Source organism: Blennius ocellaris (genome assembly GCF_963422515.1).
Source record: "Blennius ocellaris genome assembly, chromosome: 5".
NCBI classification, from domain to species: domain Eukaryota; kingdom Metazoa; phylum Chordata; class Actinopteri; order Blenniiformes; family Blenniidae; genus Blennius; species Blennius ocellaris.
Genome location: NC_137654.1, coordinates 28816487 through 28836171, shown reverse-complemented (window position 1 = coordinate 28836171; position 19685 = coordinate 28816487). Strand labels below are relative to the sequence as shown.

At 44.2% G+C, this 19685-nt stretch overlaps 1 protein-coding gene across 2 annotated transcripts; it reads right to left on the bottom strand.

Moving 5' to 3' along the window:
• Positions 1-1253: 1253 nt before the first annotated feature.
• stat6 (signal transducer and activator of transcription 6, interleukin-4 induced) lies at positions 1254-19023 on the bottom strand. Of its 2 annotated transcripts, none has more exons than XM_080497079.1 (22): positions 18595-19023; positions 16125-16270; positions 15839-15983; positions 15108-15194; positions 13400-13535; positions 12961-13061; positions 11591-11739; positions 10661-10777; positions 10415-10582; positions 9567-9654; positions 9369-9491; positions 8350-8442; positions 6191-6394; positions 6009-6103; positions 5770-5903; positions 5515-5664; positions 5347-5419; positions 5152-5217; positions 3747-3809; positions 3493-3555; positions 3006-3080; positions 1254-2908 (listed from the first exon to the last, which is right to left on the bottom strand). In XM_080497079.1, exons 2-22 carry the CDS (start codon positions 16256-16258, stop codon positions 2848-2850), a joined length of 2325 nt encoding a protein of 774 aa, XP_080353205.1. In that variant the 5' UTR covers positions 16259-16270; positions 18595-19023; the 3' UTR covers positions 1254-2847. The 2 variants fall into 2 exon arrangements, with proteins under 2 accessions (XP_080353205.1, XP_080353204.1); XM_080497078.1 differs by lacking the exon at positions 18595-19023 and adding an exon at positions 17057-17137.
• Positions 19024-19685: the final 662 nt, after the last annotated feature.

Below are 19685 nucleotides of genomic sequence, written 5' to 3'. Positions count from 1 at the left end.
TCCGCAAATCTGACATTTGATCGATTATTGAAACGGCTTCACTCAACCGGTCACCTTTCTGCTTTATGAGCCACATTCAGGTGATTCAGTCTGGATTTGTGTTGCATCGAAGAGGACTTTTGTCCTCGAGCCTTTGAAAGCAGCATTTTCCTCCCCCGGGTTCATGTACAGGTGTAACATAGCTGGTTTGGATTAAAAAAAAACCCAACAAAAACCAAAACCTGACAAGCTGTCATCAGAAACGTGTTTCCAGTTGAATCGTGTTTGTTTTGACCGAAGGGTCCGCGTTCGTCGACCGGAGGTTAGAACTCCAACGAGGTTGTGGTGGCTTCTCGCCCGGGAAGTGAGACTTTTGGAAAATTTAAAAGAAAGCGGCCCGGAAGCTTCGGCGTGTTTGTACGGGGGCGGCAGGACGTTTCTATCCACACGGTCACGCCACAGGGAGAATGAACTTTGAACCCTCTCCCCCTCCTTCACCTCTCTCTGCCATCCTGACACCGCCCTACCTCCTCCCGTCGTTCACGAGGCCGCCATCTTGATCCGCCATCTTGATCCGCTCCAGTGAGGGGACGTCTACAGCTGCTGGGATGGAGAGGAGGGGACGGGGGGGCCCATTCTCTCCCTGCTATCCTCTTTTCGGTGTGATTTCCCTGGCAGTGGTTGAGTAGAATTTACACTTTTTAATGACCTGTTAGGATTTGTTTTCTAATGGAAAAAAAAAAAAGAAAAGAAAAAAAAAAAAAAAAAGCTTTGTGATGTACAGTGTAAAGTTTTTCTTTTTTCTTTTTTTTAAAAAAAAAGGAAAAAACCTTTTGTTGAAACTGGATGGTTAGGAAATATAATATGCTAGCTATGCAATGTCTCCTCTTTTGGCTGATGGATTGTGGGAGTGTTTCCCGTGATGTCACACAACAACACACACACTAAAAACGGCCTTTCTCCACGACGTCACAATCTGAACGCCGCCGATTTATTATTATTATTATTTTTTTTATATGTGGGGGGAAAAAAAATAGAAAAATATTTCCAATTTTCTTTTTTTGTCCTTTCTTTTCAATAAGATTACAACATATACAGAAGAAATCCATATTCACAAGTTCCAAATCATAAACTATGCCCTAATGCCAAGAAGAAGAAGAAAAAAAAAAAAAAAACTCAAAAGTTTGAATATAAAAAAAAAAAAAGAAAGACGCTTTAGTTTCCCCAGACGCAAACATGCAGGATTCATCACACATTAGACTCATAATTCTACATGCGGTGTCAGGCTTATTAGAAAGCTAATTTTACTTTATTTATATGAACATGCAACAGATTCTCCTCAAATCGTGAAAGATTTTCCAGCGACACAAAAGCACTTTACTAGAATTACATTACAAAAAAAATAAAATAAAATCAAAAGTTGAAGGAACCTCATAAACACAGTCTATGTGAAAAACAGCTTCTTTGCGGTAATGTTGAGTTTCTTTCCTCTGACACTCGGGAGCGTTTCTCTGGACGGTAACTTCCACTCTTTAGACCTTTTAGCCTCACTCAAACTACTGGCGCTTCATAATGCTTAAACCTGGGAAGTTTTGCGACATAAGTGAATAAAACACAGACTCGCCTATTTTATAAGACATTTTAAAAAAGAAGAAAAAAGTTACAATCGAGAGGGCTTTGCAACCCCTCCGTGAATCTTTCAATCAACATTTGTTCTTTTAAACTTAAGTCGGATTTGCACGTTCGCAACTTTTCGGTGATATTGTCCCAAAGTTGTCCAAATTCATAAATTAACTAAACTAAAAGGACACATTCTTTAAAAAAGAAAATAAGAAAAACACTTTTCCGGAACAGTTGTATCACAAATCAACTTTCTGTGATCACTGGGGCATGGAAATATGGAATTTATTTAATTTTTTTTAAAGAAATCCAGGCAATCTATGCAAATACGAGACACAGAAAACACTAAAATATACTGATGAAGCAACTGAAACTTGACTTAAGATAACATATTAAAAATAAAAAAAACAAAACAGAAAAGAGTCCCTGTTTTAGTCTCATCTGCTGCATTAGGACGTGGTGCCGGTTCACAGTGACGTTACTTCACACAATATAAACTGTATTTACCGTCCGAGTGACATTTCAGAAAATACCATTAACTGACCAGTATGTGTGATTTTACCGGAATCTATTGACAGACATTAACTATCATATTCCTGGGATCTGCATAGTTACGTTGCCGTTAGCGTGTACTTTCCTCACACACATGAAAATGCGTCATTGTTTTGCGTTTCAGAAAAGTTTCGCGTTTACACGGCAACGTTTTACAAAATGATGGTCGTTTTCCTGTTGGGCCACTCGTGGGTGCCGTTGTTTGTTTTTGTAATGAAACCAGACAGAGAGGAGCATTTTCAAGAAGCGGCACCTTGGTTGTGTAAAAAAACAGAAAAAACAAAAACACAGAGACGGTCTGGTGGGCCTCAGAATGTGTGAAGTGAACAGACGTGAGTGCAGAGGAAGCTCCAAACCAAACACAGGCTCATAGGAGAGCTGCTCGTGTCCATGTTGTCGGGCGATCGCCACCAACAAAGAAAACAACGACACAAGGAATGTAAACGTCACCATGTAACGTCTACAAATCAGATATAAAAGAAACGCCGTCTGGTCACTGGAGACGAGTCGCAGACGGCTGCTTGTTTTTTTTTTTGGGGGGGGGGGGGGGGGGGTTTCCCCACCCCTTGAGACGATCTCCACCTCGTCCCACAGAAATCCATAATGTCTCGACTGAGTCTTTATTCACACAGATGTTGAAAACGGAGGCGGGAGGCGGAACGAGTTCGGCTCCTCCAGGTTCTCACGCCTCCTTTCCTACAGCGGCAGACCTTCCCAGATGTCCAGGTCCAGGCCCGTGGTCATGTCAGCTGGAGAACTGGACAACACAACGCACAGCCGATTAGCAGAGACACTGGAGGATTATCAAACACAAACAATGAATGTTACATATATATATATATATATAAACCTACATATGTTCACTGTAGTCAGGACTTGCATTTTTCAGGATGTCTTCTGTGATGTCTGATAGCTGGTCAAACTGATGCCTGCAAGACGCAGAAGAGGTGAAAAATAAAACAGAGGTCATGTAGGGATCCTCCTCCTCCTCCTCCTCCTCCTCCTCCTCCTCCTCCTCCTCCTCCTCCTCCTCCTCCTCCTCCTCCTCCCTCCTCCCTCCTCCCTCCTCCTCCTCCCTCCTCCTCCATCAACAAAAACTCCCTCTCACAGCAATCTACTTTTCTCGACAGTGTTTCCTTTGACTTCCTGCCATTCATGAAGACGTTAATGAGTTTGGCCAACTGCCAACACTGGGAAGTGGCGAGGTCGTCGCTCCCGCTTCCCCGCCGCGACGATCAAACACGTCCCCAGTAACCCAGAACCCGAACCACTAAAAAGCACTATCAAACCTTGACGTTGATCACAAACCATGACTATGACAGAAAGAACTCGCAAACTTACACCGGGAAGCCAGCCTGAGCGTTTTCCAGTGATGTCATATTGGCGCCGGCGCCGGGAGGTTCCCTGCACAGGTTTCATGAACATCAGAAAAAAAAAAAAAAAAAGTTTCTGAAAGGTCATTTCATTCTAAAATGTCCCACATCTTGATTAACGCCTTTTAGATTTTCAGACATATGCATGACGACACTAACGAATCGATTTAACCATCACAGATATTTCAGGAAGTGAAAAGTCAGGCATCGGTAGAGACTCACACAGTGAAGCCGCTGGGAGGACTCTCATGGAGCGGCGTCATGGTCGAACTCTGCGACGTGTCCCTGTGAACGCATGTGGACGTCAAGTATGGCCGAAGTCCACGTCAGTGAGGTCAAAGTTGGGAAAAAGTAGGTTAAAACAACAAGCTGAGCTTTGCAGGATATCACTGACTGCAAAGCGAAAACCATCAATGACAACCTGGTCACAAAATGTCCGGTTCGTTCAACGACTTCACATCAGCCTCATTTCCTCTGCACAGAATGTGTCGGTACGGTTCGGTACGGTACGGTATGGTTCGGTACGGTTCGGGATTTTTCTTGCGTCCCCACCGTAAAAGTTGTGACCGGTGTCGAAAGAACAGCGGCAGTCTTATAGTCAAGTCATATTTTAATCATGTTTAACATGTAGCCTCGCTGCAAACTTTGTCTTTTATTACTGAAGCCGCTCAGCGAAGTGTCGTTCTGAAAACATTTGAAGCGAGAAATAATCTGTATTGTTGAAAAGTTAAAACGTCGCTGTACGTGTGCCTGCTTGTGTGTGGGGCGTGGCCTGCTCGCGTGTGGGGGGCGTGGCCTGCTATGCGGGGGCGTGGCCTGCGACTTCAAGATCAGTGACGCCAATATCTGTGCTGCCAGATTGGGCAGGTTTCCACCTAATTGTCTTTTCCTTGTTTTATCCAGTTGCGTGCTCACGACATGTCCGTTGTTACGTATTGAGTCGCTTTATGGCTTTAAGATTCTGCGGCGGTTGAGACGTGGGCTGGTTTTTATTGAGGGTGGGCGGGTTTTTCTTTGCATTTACAGCCGGGAAACAGTGAGTCAGATCTGGCAGCCCTGGGAAAGAGGAGCTTCCTGTTTCCATGGGCTATTGTTCACGGTGGATTTACAGCTATGGCTCGTAGCAACGCCGCTTTTCAATCATACTGGTTTGAACCAGAATATGAACACAAAGGAGAAGCTCCTGGAGACGGTGAGTTTAGAATATTTTGCGTCTGTAAGGGTAACTGATGAGGTTTTTTTTTTCATATAATACTGAACTTATTCAGACTATCAGTCAGTTTTTTTTTTATCTCCCTGTGGGAGGGTCAAAGTGAGTATTCACTACCAGAGGGAGTGGCCATTTCCCCACATGATGTCATCAAGGGAAAATCAGCAGACACTCTTCTCTTCTGGGGCCTCATATACGGACTATGGGGGCGCATACTACTGTTGGAAATCCCATTATAAAGGGAATTTTGCACAACGCTGGTCCTTTAAAAACATAATTAAATTTTAAAAAATTGGTTGGACCAGTGCAAATGTAGGGTTTTCAGCCATTTTCATCACTTTATTTTAGATGGGCTGAACGAGACTGAAATGAAAGTGGAGAAAATGAAGGAAGGACAGAAATAAAGGTGAAGCTCACATCGCGAAGCCGCCATGAGAACCGTCACCCAGATGCAGCATGTTGGCGTTTGGAGGCACCGGATCCCTGCAATGAAGTTCACACACATTTAAATCACACCTGGATTATGACTCGACCTTTTGTGAAGAAAAAAAAAAAAAAATCACACGTCATCGTGACGACGTGAAACAAGAAAACATCAGAATCTCTGCTCACAGGCCAACTGGAGCGATGGAGAGACGGAGCGACACGGGGAGGTAGTCGCTGGCAGGGAGAATCTGCGGCGTTGCTTTAGAAAAAACACACAAACAACCGATTTTTTTAATGTTATTTTCTTCTTCTCCTGCGTATAAACAGACGCCCTCCGTGCCTAAAGAGCCTCACCTGAGTAGAACTTCCTGAAGACTTCGTGTTTGGGCATGTCGGGATACAGGTAGGTGATCTCGGTGATGTCGCGGATGCGATCGCCGAGGCACCGGATCTCGAGGTCTTTCTTTGTGAACGGCTGGATGTTCTGGATCCTCTGCCCGCCATCTGAGGGAGAGGCGACAGCGGCGACGACCCGGAGCACCGTTACACGTTTGAGCATTCGAAGGGCGACGACAAGCGGCGGACGACAGGGTCACGCATGCAACTTACGCTCGGTGGCGGAGACGTAAGCGATGGTGATGCGTCCGATCTCGGAGTCGCTGAAGCGAAGCAGGAAGGTCCCGTTGGGTCGATCTTTGAGAATCAGGCTGAGATGCTGCTTCCCAATGAACCCGAATATCCGCCTGGCGAGAGCAATCGTCACAACGGCGGGGGGGGGGGGGGGGGGGGGGGGTCGGTCAGACCGTGGAGACGGCGCCGGCCGTGAATAGAGCAGGGCGGCCGCTCACCCTTCGCTCCAGTAGCTCCGCAGGTGCTTCTTGGTCAGGTCCATCACGCCTTCAAACCACTGCCAGAAGGTGAACGTCCGACCCGGGAGGACTTCCTGTGGGGGCCGACACCTCTGTGAGGCTTCACTTCGACGTGGCACACACACCGACACACACACACACACACACCGGTGTAGACATACCTTGTTAAACTGACTCCAGGAAACCATCATGTTGCTGAAGTCGTCCGCAAAGTCCGGCTTGTTGAATATCTTCTGGGCCAAGAAGTGCTGGTTGTACTGGTCCAGGTTGTGCTTCGTCTGCACCTCGGCGGTGAACTTGCTGTTGAGCGTGTTGTACATCAGCCTCCAGGGGACGCGCTCGGGCACCACGAAGGGCACCCGGTCCTGACGACGGAGCAACCAACGAGTTTTAAATGGCCGGAGGCGTTTCGGACGCCCCAAAAGGCCGGAACGCGAGCGCCGGGCAGACTGAGATCCAGTGGGCGACTGGCCACAGAGGCACATTTTGAAGTAAAAACACAGACAATATGTTGTGAAGGCACATTTTAGCTCAGGGGCCACATGATATCTAACCTTTGACCCTTTGAGCTGTTTTTTTTTAAAGTCTTTTCTTGCAATTTTCACGTTTTTTTCCTTTACAAATTTTACATTTAAAGCCCTTTTCAGCCAAGAGTCATTCAAAAAAAAAAAAAAAAAAAGAGTCCGGTGTGCAATTACAGACCCCCGGTGAAAATGATTCATCACTCGAAGACAAAAAAACCCGATCCTCACACACGGAAAACCCAATGTACACACACTTACACACACACAAACAGATAAGAACCTGATGGTTTAGAGAAGTGACAAGCGAGCACTTATAGACTAATAACACTTCTATTGAATATCGACGCCCGTCTGTCCGGAGGAAAAACCCTTCATAACGACCACATTACACCATCCAGAGCGACAAACAGGAAACTCGCCTCAGACCACGGCGCTCATGAGCAAGATGCTAATGTCCACTTAGCTAATTGGTTAAAATGCATCAAGCGAGGCCATTTTCTGTTGCACTTTCGTATAAATGATCAACATTACAACAGAAATTCTTCCAGGGCTTTTTTGTTCTGTTTTGTTTCTACTGACAACTCTGACATCTTGGTTACTTTTCCTCACAGTTTAATTTCAGTTCTTCTTTTCTTTGTGAGACAATGTTTAGTTCTCTTCATTTAAATTTCAGTTTTTCAACCCACGATGTACAATGAGTGGCGTAAATTAGAAGTCTTCAATCTCATTGTGTGTATATATTTAAAAGTGCATTACACTGCGGGTTCAGAGAACTTCTATCAACTATAGAAGTTCACTCTCTTCTTTTGCAATTCGTGTTTTATTGATTGTGCTACTCTAATAAAAAAAAACAGGATTTTATGTAGATTGATGCTGAAAAACCAATAAAAACACAAGGGGGGGAGTTTCCTCTTTGACTCGTTTGTTTCTGAAAACCACCAATAAATAACTTAAACATTCAATGAGATCAGTGACATGAGCTGGTGGCGACATGTAAAGTCTAGTCAAGACGACGCCATAAGAACACGTTAAAACCCGAAATGTAACAACGACCCGAATTGTTATAAACCAAAATGTAATAAAAACTCTAAAATAGAATTAAAATTAAAAAAACCCAAAATGTAACATCTGGTCAATAATGTAACAAAGACGCTGAGCCCGAAATGTAAAAATATTGCTTATATTACTTATATTACATAAACATTACGTTATGGGGCAGGAAAAATATGTTTCCCCCAATATTGTAATAATTTCATGACATCATAAAGTGAGTCAATGATTTATGGTTTGATAATGATGATTTGAAAAACACTGAAAGAACGACTTTTAAATAGTTTGACTGTTTGTTTATACGTATATCTCTAAATACAGTTTATGGTATTTGTGTAGGATTGCTGTTGCCCGAGTCATTAAAAAAATAAATTTCTCCAATCATCAGTACAAAATATTGTAGAAGCATTAAACATATTAAGATCACGTTTAAATTCTTGTTAAATGTTTTTACATTATTGACAATTTATTACATTTTTGAGTTTAGTTCCATATCGGGCTGAAACCATAAAGGGAAATAATTCTAAATAATCCTCCATCGTCTGTCTCTGTTCCTCATTAACACACACACACACACACACACACACACACACACACACACACACACACACACACACACACACACACACACACACACACACACACACACACAGACACCAGTAAAGTGAACTGAAACGCTGCCTTCGGATGTAAAAGCGGCTGAAAAAGGGGAAACAAACGGGGGTTTTAGACATTTAGAGACTCACGGGTTCAGAAAACGCAGAGTCCCAGATGATGGTGGCCAGCGCGTTGTTGTCCTGGCAACCGTGAACGATGACGACCAGCGGCTGGGAGATCATCTGCAAACAATTGCGCAAGTTAAGCCTTTGTTTTCAGCTCAGAGTGAAGAACGCAGCAGGTCTGAACCTTGTAGAGCGGCTAAACTAGTCATTTACACATTTTGCTAATTGTGTAAGTATCTTATGACATTGGAGAAAACGACTCTAAAAAAAACGTGTGCTCAGAAACTAAACTTTTAGCTTGTATAGAAAAAATTGACAGTTTGAATATTATTTGCCTTTTTTGTTGCCAGTATTTTTTCTTTGTTTCACATCTTTAATCATGTTTTATTAAAAAAAAAAAAAAAAAACAACACTAAAAAATACTCAAGTCCAGGTTTGCTGTTATTTAAGGCTTGAACGATAAAAACTGTTCAGAAGTTTTGCGAGATCAAGTATATTTTCATGTATATGTCATTATTGTAAATAATGCTGGCTCAATGAGTGGTACAGTAACTGCTTAGTCGTAAACGCTTTACAGTTATACTGAAACAACAACACTGCCACATTCGTGCGCCAGATCGGTAGCATTTTAAATCCTGGTAAATATACGTGAGCAAAAAACGACAATACGCGTCTGATATTTAACCGTGAGCCTGTCAGTCCAATGCAAAGTGGCGACAGATCCAACCAGACGTCGGCCCACTTTGATTCAAATGTTGTATTTAGGGAACTGAGAGACGGCAGCAGGTCACACGTCAGGAGCACGAAATCATCACGTAAACATTTAATAGGGTAAAATGAAGCTTGAGTCAACAGAGCCGCAGGCAGCAGCGCCGGTTTACCAGCATTTTGCAAATACAACACAATGTTTTATGAGACTCTGGTACTCGGCTTTGTATTGCAAGTGTGTGTGTGTGTGTGTGTGTGTGTGTGCTGGAGAAACAGGATGTTGATACCAGATGCAAATCTGCCAGAACAATAAACAATCAACAATAACAATAAACCTGTATCCTGAAGGGAGTGTCGCAGCCCGTGATGTTGAGCTCCGCCGAGAAGAGCAGCGCAAACTTCTCCTCCGTCACGGACTCCGTCCCCTTCCGGTCGGCTCGCTTGATTTTCTTGATGGACTGATGGAGGAGAGACGGATTCGTTAAGGGGGGGGGGGGGCGGAGGAGGGGGGAGGAGGAGGGGGCGGAGCGCACCATGTTCCTGAAGGTGCCACAGGTGCTCTTGCTGGTGGTGTTGTGCTCCAAGATCGCAGAGTTGTTGATCAGTTCTGCAACGTTTTCCCTGTTGGCAACAAAGCAATTATTCCCCGCAACGGAAAAGAACCTGCATGAATGAATGTGTTCATAGACGAGAAAAACTGGAACATTTATTTATTCATACCATTCAATAAGAAGGACGATTCTATAATGTTATTTTATCATTTAATATGCATGTGCGTGAATGGTGTGTACGCATGTTTCTATATGTATCTTTATTTTGTATACGTTTGGACATGTCGGGAACAATTTTATAATTTAGGAGAATAAATGATTAAAAAAAAGATTTTGATAACATTTTTTAAAACATTACTTCAATGGAACTCAGAAAAAATGCATTTTCTTAATTTTCTATTATTTATTTATCTAATTTATACCATAAGGATGATTCTATAATTTTATCATTTAATAAAAAATATATATAATTAGGATATAATTTGATTAGTGAACATTGAAGTAGGTTTAAATATTCCTTCCGCCTCTTTTTCAGACATGTTGAGTTATATGTGTTGTATATTCTTAAAATATAGATTTTATTTATCCGTACAGATTTTTTACATACAGTATATGTACATAAGCATGTGAGTGAATGGTATGTACGCATGTTTCTATGTGCATCTTTATTTCGTATACGTTTTGAGAAAAAGAAATGAATAATTCCCCCCAAAAATGTTGATAAACGTTTTTAAAAGTGCATTTACATAATTTTCCATAATTTATTTATTCATTCATTCACAGGAACAGTCATGCGGCTCCCTGAAGGCGTGGCGGCGGCGTTGACTCACCTGGTCACGCCGGCCAGGTTCCTGGCCTGCAGCTCATTAATGATCTGCGCCTGCAGCACCACCGGCTTCCCCGGCGCCACCTTCTCCCCCAGCAGGTATCGCACCGTCGTGGAGAACTTGGACTGGGTCTTAATGACCTGCGGCGGCTGCTTGTCCACCACCAGGGAGCTGAAACACACCGCCGCCTTTCAGTTCCTCTCAGCCGGTGAGCTCCAGCTCGGAGGGCGAGGCGAGGCGAGGCCGTACCTTTCAATCAGGGTCTGCAGGAGGCGCCCCAGGCGCTCCTGGAGGTCGGATATCCGCTCGCCGGCCAGCATCAGCTCCTGTCTCAGGTTTCCATTCACGCCGAGCAGCTGCTCACACCTGAGGAAACAAAAGCCGCCAGAAAACTTTGACATGTTTGTGATCAAATAATATCAAATTACTGAGTTACTCCATTCACAACCTGATCCTCTAGAATAGCTGTAATAACTGTGGAACTTTTTCTTTACATATAAGAAGTAAAGAGGTATAAGGAGGCCTGGCGGAGCAGCGGTTAGATTGGTTAAACACCTCAAAATCAAAAACCGTTGAGACATTTCACACACATGAAAGAGTTTCAACTGTTGGAACAATGAGCCGATAACCAGCTGGGATGTTTTAAGAGTCCATTGTGTGTAATATTCCTGTTCAGGGGTGTCAAACACTGAGACCCGAGGGTCAAAACCAGCCTCCAACCTGTCCAAGCCACCGAGCAATATTGTAAAAAAAAAATTTCTTAAGTAGCAGCAAAACACAAAACTGAGACCCGAGCTGAGGTTCATTAAAATTGGCTTTACGTGGAGATTGACGTTATTTTCTGTAGTAATTGTTTGGTTGTGTGAAAAACATTGAAGTTTTTCATTTAAAAGTCATCAAGACACTGTTTTACCACTCGAGGTGAAATTGAACTGAAATGTGTTGAATTTTTAGTTAATTGAAAGCCTTCAATTAGACACTTAAGGTCACTGTTTTGTTGTATAATCCTGAAATAATAAAAAAAATATTTTGACGTTAAATGTGATGTGAAGGATAAAACACAAGCGATGGCTTTCACGTGGTTTTTTTCACGAAATCGAGATAATCGCATGTAAATTTATGAGAATAGGTTTTTAAAAAAAAAAGTTGGGCGGGGCGGGTCGGGGGCGTCGGCCTCACCAGGTCTGCAGCGGGTTCAGGTTTTCATCGAAGGGAAGGCCGATGGCCGACTTGTGCTGCTCCCACCTCCAGGCCTGCAGCCGGCTGATGAGTCGCGTCTGACAGAGCTCCAGGCAGTCCACACACTCCTTCAGCAGCTGGAAACGCTGCTGCAGGGCCCAAACACACACACACACACACACACACACACACACACACACACACACGTCAGACATATTTCCCTCCTCGGCACAAACTAAAAATACCCTGAGGACTTCCAGGACTTCCAGAAATCGTGGGAACGATTCAGCAGCTGCATCCAGAACCACGATGCGTTCCTTGAGCTCCGGCCCTCGCAGCTCGCCGCCATTAAAGCACAAGACGCAGTAAAACGTTTTATAAACTTTTATAAAGTTTATAAACTTTTACAAAACTTTTATAAACTTTTATAAACGTTTTATAAACGCGCTTTTGAATTCCTTGCGATCGAAACGTGTTTTTCCCGCACATTCTGATTCCCGGCTGTTTGAGTTGAAGTGACTAATCAGAACGCGAGTGTTTGTTTTGGCGAGGGAAACCAAACACCGCGACGACGAGCGCCGCGGGTAGCGACGGTTCCTTCAGTCACTCGAGAACAAACGGGCAAAACCGGAGGTGGGAATTCGAGCTCGAATTACGTCAAAGTCCAATTTACACACGACCGCGGCGGCTTTATTACGGTTGAAGCTGTGCGAGTCGGCGCTATTTTAGCAATCCACTCGGGAGGAAATTGGATTGTTTGTGGCCCCTGAACTAAAAAGTCAGGTTAACGCTGAACACACACAATAAAAAAAATAGAGGATTAAGATTAGAGGGTCACTCCTTCATTTGAGTGGCGTTCACGTTCACTTTTGAGAACGGATCAAACCTCGTGGAAAACGTCATGCAGCTACACCAGCTGCCAGCGTGGGGGCGCTGTCGCCCAAGATAAACGCTGACCAGAGAGGAAGTGAAGAAGAAACATTGATTGGCCCGGACCCGAAACCACAAGTCCCGCCGTTTTAGCCAGTGGTGGCTAGGCTAGTTAGCTCGTGGCTAATGGGTAGCGCTAACGAGTCTTCAGACCAGATATCAATGAGTCTTCCTCACTACCTCTTCCTCACTCCTCCGTGTCTGGCGATGTGAGATATTTTCCGCCGTTAGCGTTGGTTGTTTGTTTGCTACCCACAATGCACTGCGCCCCACGTCACGTCCTGCCACCCCGCCCGCGAGAAAGACCGTCGACAAACGAAGCGATGGACGAGGTTTTACCCCAGGGAGCCCAACAAGACCCGATCCTTGTGTCGCTTGGATCAAAGACTCCCGCTCCGGCGCCGGCGATGTCGGGCCGGCGGCGGAAGCGAGCGGCTCACCGTGGCCATGGTGTTCACGTTGAACTCCAACTTCTGGATCCGCTTCTGGAGCCTCTGGAGTTCCGCGGTGGGCGCGTCCAGTCCGTTCTGTTGAAACGACCCTGTCAACACAAGCAGCTGTCATGGACTGATCGCTGCGTCGCACGACACAGGAAACCGTTTTCTTTTAAAACAATTAAAAAAAAAAGACAACAACCCTAATACAGAGCCTCAGAACACCGTGAAAGAAGGAGAAGAAAAGAAAGCGAAAGAAAGAAAACGGGGCAGCGTGCCAGATGGAGAAACAAAGGTGCATTTGTTTTTGGGCCTGGCAAACCTGTAAGGAAATGAAAATCAAACCAAAAGCACCTTTGCTGTTTGTTGCAGGGTGTGATATGGGCCGGCTGCAGCTCACACTGTGATTTGATGACTCAGCTTTTTCCTGCATGTGTCAGCATACCTGGCAGAGTCTCGTAGTTCTGCCTCTCCCAGTTGAGGTCCTCCTGCAGCTGGTGCATCTCTTTCCGGATCTTCTGGACCTCCAGGACCTTCAGGACCAGGTGGTCCACGTCCTGCATGTTCGTGTCTCTGCCCGTCTGGAATGATTGATTTTAATTCATGTTAATGGAACTGCTTATGGAGTTAGTTTTTTTTTTTTCATGTACATCCTGCCACATTAGCACACAGTAAATACACAACATATTGGTAAAATGCTGTTTTTTCTATGCATTTTCTTTTTGTTTTTTGTTTGTTTTCAATTTTGTCATGATCGTGTGTAAAATTAGGCTATTTTTATTTATTTTTATTTGTGCACGAGGGTGAATCTTCACTCTTTCACTTTAACAAAGTTTCCAGCCTGAATGCAGTTCCTGTCTTCACCATTGAAGTGTGGGGGGCGCTAGTCTTAAACGTCTCTTAAAGTCAGGCTGCCGCTCAAGTTCAAATAGGAAAATCTCATAAATTTCTGATTTCGTAATAATCAAAATAAGCTGAGAGACGCTGAGAGACACCCCACACACACACACACACACACACACACACACACACACACACACACACACACACACACACACACACACACACACACACACATTGCCCCCATTGACGTTCATATGAATTCCAGACAAGATAATGGCCAGGAAATACAGAGCCCCTCTGGTGACATTGGTGAAAAAAATATTATTGCTTAAAAACGCGTGGCCACGCGTTATTAAGGTGTGGGAACGAGATAAATAAGTCGTGGCCACGCGTTATTAAGGCGTGGGGAACGAGATAAATAAGTCGTGGCCACGCGTTATTAAACTGCAGTCAAGTGAGCCGGCACTCAATTTTAACTGCGCTTTTATAAACGCCTTTACGGTAAAACACAGGTCAGCGTACGGCCGCAATGCTGACAGAAAGACAGATGGTCTGATTTCAAAATGCAATAAAACGGAATCCTTCATAGGTTTACACCCAATTTCACTTCAGCGCAATACTAGGCATACTCCTTTGTTACTACAAGAAATATGAAAGAATATTACTGTATAAATTTGGAGAAAAGTACTCTTAAACTTGGATGTGTTGATCGAAAATGATGGTCTCGTTGGCCACAACTTATTTATCTCGTTCCCACGCCTTAATAACGCGTGGCCACAACTTATTTATCTCGTTCCCACGCCTTAATAACGCGTGGCCACAACTTATTTATCTCGTTCCCACGCCTTAATAACGTGTGGCCACGACTTATTTATCTTATTTATCTCGTTCCCACGCCTTAATAACGCGTGGCCACGCGTTATTAAGCAATAGTATTTTTTTCACCAATGTCACCAGAGGGGCTCCGTAAGGAAATTCATACAATTTTTTATTTTTTATTTTAATTAAATACGTTTTTTTTTAAAGCTTTATAAAAACTCAAACACCACTAAAAATACTGTAATTAGGCTCCAATTTAGACATTTCTGGATCATTTGATTCACAGAATTTAGGGTTTAAAATGATGAAATTCATCATCTCCTTGTTTATTATCCTTCATGTATGTCCCAACAAGAGACCAACTGTTGACGGTTGCTTCTCACACGTTCTCCCGGCGTCTCAAAGACACGAGGGTAATACTGAGTGTGGAAGTGGCAGAAGGAGATCTAATCATGTTTGTGGAGTGAAACTTGTTGACGGAGAGTCGTTACCGAGTTGATGAGGGCCCGCTCCTTCCGGAGGACGTCGCGGATCATCACTGCAAACTGCAGCGGATGCAACTGGAAATTGGCGGACGACTGAAAGAACAAACAGACAAACAAACAAACATATTCACTCTGGTTTGATCGTTAGAGCTGCTCGGCATCGTCTGAGAAAACCGACTCAGTCGTAAACACAAAGATACTGAAACAACCACACCCAAACAACCACAACCACACGTCAACAACACAACTGCACGTCAACAACCACAACCGCATGTCAACAACCGCACGTCAACAACCACAACCAAACAACCACAACCGCACGTCAACAATCACACGTCAACAACCGCATGTCAACAATCACAGCCGCATGTCAACAACCACAACCAAACAACCACAAATGTACGTCAACAACCACAACCGCACATCAACAACCACACGCCAACAACCGCACGTCAACAACTGCACGTCAACAACCACAACCAAACAACCACACGTCAACAACCACAACCGCACGTCAACAACCATAAACAACCACAACCACACGAAACAACCGCACGTAATCTGACTTCAAGTTGGTATTACAATATTGTTATTTACATATTTAAAATAAACAGGATCAAGTCTTGAGCTCCAGCCGCCGTCAAGCCACAGTTCACTCCACTGCACATCAACATTAAACGTCGTCCCAGTTTGTTTTGCTTTTTGTATTGTTTGTTTGTTTATTTGTTTGTCCCTACCAAGTTCCTGCTGATCTCGATCAGCTTCAGCTTGTCCACCACGTTGTCGTTCTGGTCGATGACCAGCCTCAGCGTGCTGATGGCCTGATCCAGCAGAGCCCTGGCCTGACCCTCCTGCTCCAGCTTGTCCACGGCAAAGTCCTCCCTGCGAGAACCACATTTGGAGAAATCTCAGCCACGGCGTCACGGTGTTTACTTATCGCGGTGGCGCGGTTCGGCTGCCGTCCGCGCGGGAACACGCGCGCGACACGAGGTAAGAGTGCGCGGCGGGCTGTTGGTGTCGTACCACGGCTGGCCCTCGATCCAGGCGGCCATGTAATGTCTCATCTCGATGGGGAAGGCGTTGGGGTGGTAGAGGCTGCAGACGGTCTCATTGGACAGACACTGGAGGATCCGGGTCATGTGGAACCACTGGGCCATGGTGGAGCAGGACTACAAACACAACACAGACCAAGGAGGTAGAAGTCAAATTAGATTTAGAAAAAAAAAAAGTAATAACAAGAAACGCCGTCTGCCAAATTCATCCCTCTTGGATAATGATTCAGGATTTACAAGCCTTCCGGAATTCCCTCCACAAACACAAAGGAAATGGCTCTAACGCACTCAGTTATTTAAAGTCTTCGGTGTTTACAGCCGGTTTCTGCGGACTCAGACCGAACGTCAGGCAGACGAGTCGTCGAAGGAGGAACGGGGTCCCGCTGTGAGATCTGGATCCAGGTCAGAACCAACAGCAACGTGGAGCGGCAAGGAACCGGACCACGCCAACGGCGGAGGATTCATCCAGCCCACGTTTTAAAATATTGAGGGCGTGTAGTAAATCAATCAGCAGGCGGCTGCTCACCGTGACGGACTCTACCTGTCAAGACTGATCCTAGAAAGTGATTTAAACCAAACATTTCACACGTTCATGTGGGGTTTTCTCCACTTTCACATGACTTTCTTCATCCTCTGCTGGTTGCTTTTGACAGGCGAGGCCTTAAAACACCATTAACATTGAACACTGTCACATAAGTTTTCTTGAAGGAAAAAAAACAAACAACTGTTCTCACAGCTGGAGCCCAGATGTCACATCAGGCCAGACTCCCAAACAAGCAGCCAAGAGCCTCTCAGTTTAATTTAAACCATCTTTGACTGACATTAAACTGACAGGAAGGAAACGTCTTTTTTTTTTTTTTATCGTCAAATGAAGAATGATGGGTAAACTTGGGAAAAACACACCATGACTAAGAGTCAAACCAAAGACCTTGGTGAGGAAAATGTCATTGTAAAAGTCTATACTATATCCAAGACACGTTGGGGGGGGGGGTGAGCGTTTTCCTCATGGCGACCATCCGCCAGGAAACACTGGAACGTCCAGAGGCTCCAATCCTGCAAAACCGCCGAGCACATTGGAAAAACTTCAAAGAAAACATTGATTTTATTTATTTAAATCAAATTTTCTACAAGTAGCAGACGCAACACCCCCCCCCCCCCCCCCCCCACCACACACACACACACACACACACAGGAACTTACTTTAAAAAAAAATACTGAAACCGAGTTAAAAAAGCGATTTTCACACCGATCGGCAACCTGCTAATTGTGCAGCTTTAATGCAACTGTAGTTTTTAGTTCAGGGGCCACATGAAGTCCAGCGCCATCCTGAGTGGGTGGGGCCGGGACAAGAGTGCCATAATAACCTGCAAATTTAAACTTTAAAGTTGTTTTTTTTTTTTGGGGGGGGGGTTTGTGTATTTTCACAAAACCAAGAAATTCGCCCCCCAAAATGACTGCAATCTCAACATAAAGTACACGAGTGCAGTAAATGTAGCACTAAATTAAATGTACAAAATAAACTGATGAAGTTGTTGCATCATTGCATCGCGGGTTTTTTTTTTACTGAGTCACACTGACAGCAAGGCTTTGAGGAGAATTTCTCGGATTTTTTTTTTCGTTTTCCTTTATGAAGTCAACGCTGACATGAGAGAATCTTTCATCTCAGCAGGACTTAAATAGTCAAACACTTTAAATATATGTTGAATAAGCCCGTTGCTCATAGTGGGCAAGGATCGCGCGCTCTTACATCATGTTAGATACCAACACAAATCTGATATGGCTCGTGAAGCTGCTGAGGCGAATAATAAATACAGGTTTAGAACAAAACTGACAGGGGTCCAAACACTAAAAGAACCCAAATGACCCTTTTGAAGTTGTAAAGATAATTAATATTAACTCTCGTATTTTTTTTTCATTGTGGGAAAACGCGTCTGTGAGGTCATCCTGAACAGACATAACTTTTTGCGAGTCGAAAAAATTTGATAATTTGGAGAAATCAAACATGTGACTGGAAAAAACACTCAACGGCGCCACCTGGAAAATTGGAAGAAAAAAAAAGAAAAAGAAATGTCAGCTCCCAGATTCACCTCAAGCTGCGAAAAGTCGGCACGCATAAGTATAAACAACAAAAAGTCTCTCATACACAAACCAAAAAGTCAACAGGGAGTCCGTATATCAATATATATAGGCAACGCGCAGCTTTTATTGTTTGTTGTTGTTTTATGGAAGCTGAAGTATGAAGCACCAGAAGACGATATGTGGTGACAGGTTGACGGCAACATCCTCTAACTGAACCAAACATCAGCCATTACGCAACAACCGCACAACTGGACGAGGCCTCGTGAAACCACCGGAAAACAAAACACAACGGCGCGCACACACACACACACACACACCCAAAAACAATAACAAAACAACCTCTGAGTTCTACTGAGTTCTACCTTTTGCTCGACGACAGAGATCAAAAGATGCGGGGACGCTGCGCTCCGTGCGCCTCCTCTTCTTCCTCCTCTTCCTCCTCAGCACTTGCTCGTCCGTCCAGCCATCCCGCGGGTCACTGCGCGGACACGATCGCGCGGACACGGTCCTTGCGCGACGTCTCGAAGCTGCAGGAGTTTGTCCCGTCGAGCAAAGTGAACTTGGAAGAGACGGGAGCAGCGGCTCGAGTCACGCAGACCTCACTTCCCTGTTGCGCGTGGCGCGTTTATTTCCTGTCAGCGCGTTCAGGTCCGTACATGAGCCCGTTCCAACGCTGCTGAACAAAACACGATATAAATTTATATATAATGATGTAATGAGTCCCGGCGAAGTGTCGCTCGCCCGGCGTCTGAAGCAAATCGGATGGAACGGAAAGTGAACTGTGCGTAAAGTGTCCGTGACGCGCGGCTCCTCCTGAGAGAAGGCAGATTTGAGAGAGAGAGAGAGAGAGAGAGAGAGAGAGAGAGAGAGAGAGAGAGAGAGAGAGAGAGGGGGGGGGGGAGACAGAGAGAGAGAGAGAGAGAGAGAGAGAGGCGGGGGTTTGAGTTCAGTTCCGCAGAAAACGAGCTGTAGGCGGGGGTAGGGTTGAGTCACCTCAGCGGAGTAACTTCCAGTAAGTTTCAAGCAGGGCTGGTGATACGATATCTGCTGCTGGCAGCGGCCGCGGCGCTCCTAACGGCGATCCAGCTTCCCGAAAGCTTCACCGCCAGTCGAACAACCCAAACTGTGTGTTTGTGAATGTTTAGCCTCTGTACGGTAATGCCCTGGTACGACGATAACAACCTGTGACGCCTCTCCTTAAACAAATTCAATATTGGTTGTTTATGTAGTTTGTTTGACTTAAATGGACCAAAAATGTCCTTTGTTTATTATCATTATTATTATCATTATTATTATTATTATTATTATTATTATTATTATTTTTATTATTATTATTATTATTATTATTATTATTATTGTTGTTGTTATTATTATTATTATCATATTATTATTATTGTTATTATTATTATTATCATCATTATTATTATTATTATTATTGTTATTATTAGTATTA

What these genes read in the sequence shown, in the direction of transcription:
- stat6 (XM_080497078.1), bottom strand. An exon ending in TCGAGATCAGCAGGAACTTG is followed by an intron (nt 15,195 to 15,838) that starts GTAGGGACAAAC and finishes TTGTTCTTTCAG; the next exon opens with TCGTCCGCCAATTTCCAGTT. An exon ending in ACTCTGCGTTTTCTGAACCC is followed by an intron (nt 6,395 to 8,349) that starts GTGAGTCTCTAA and finishes CTCCGTCGTCAG; the next exon opens with GACCGGGTGCCCTTCGTGGT.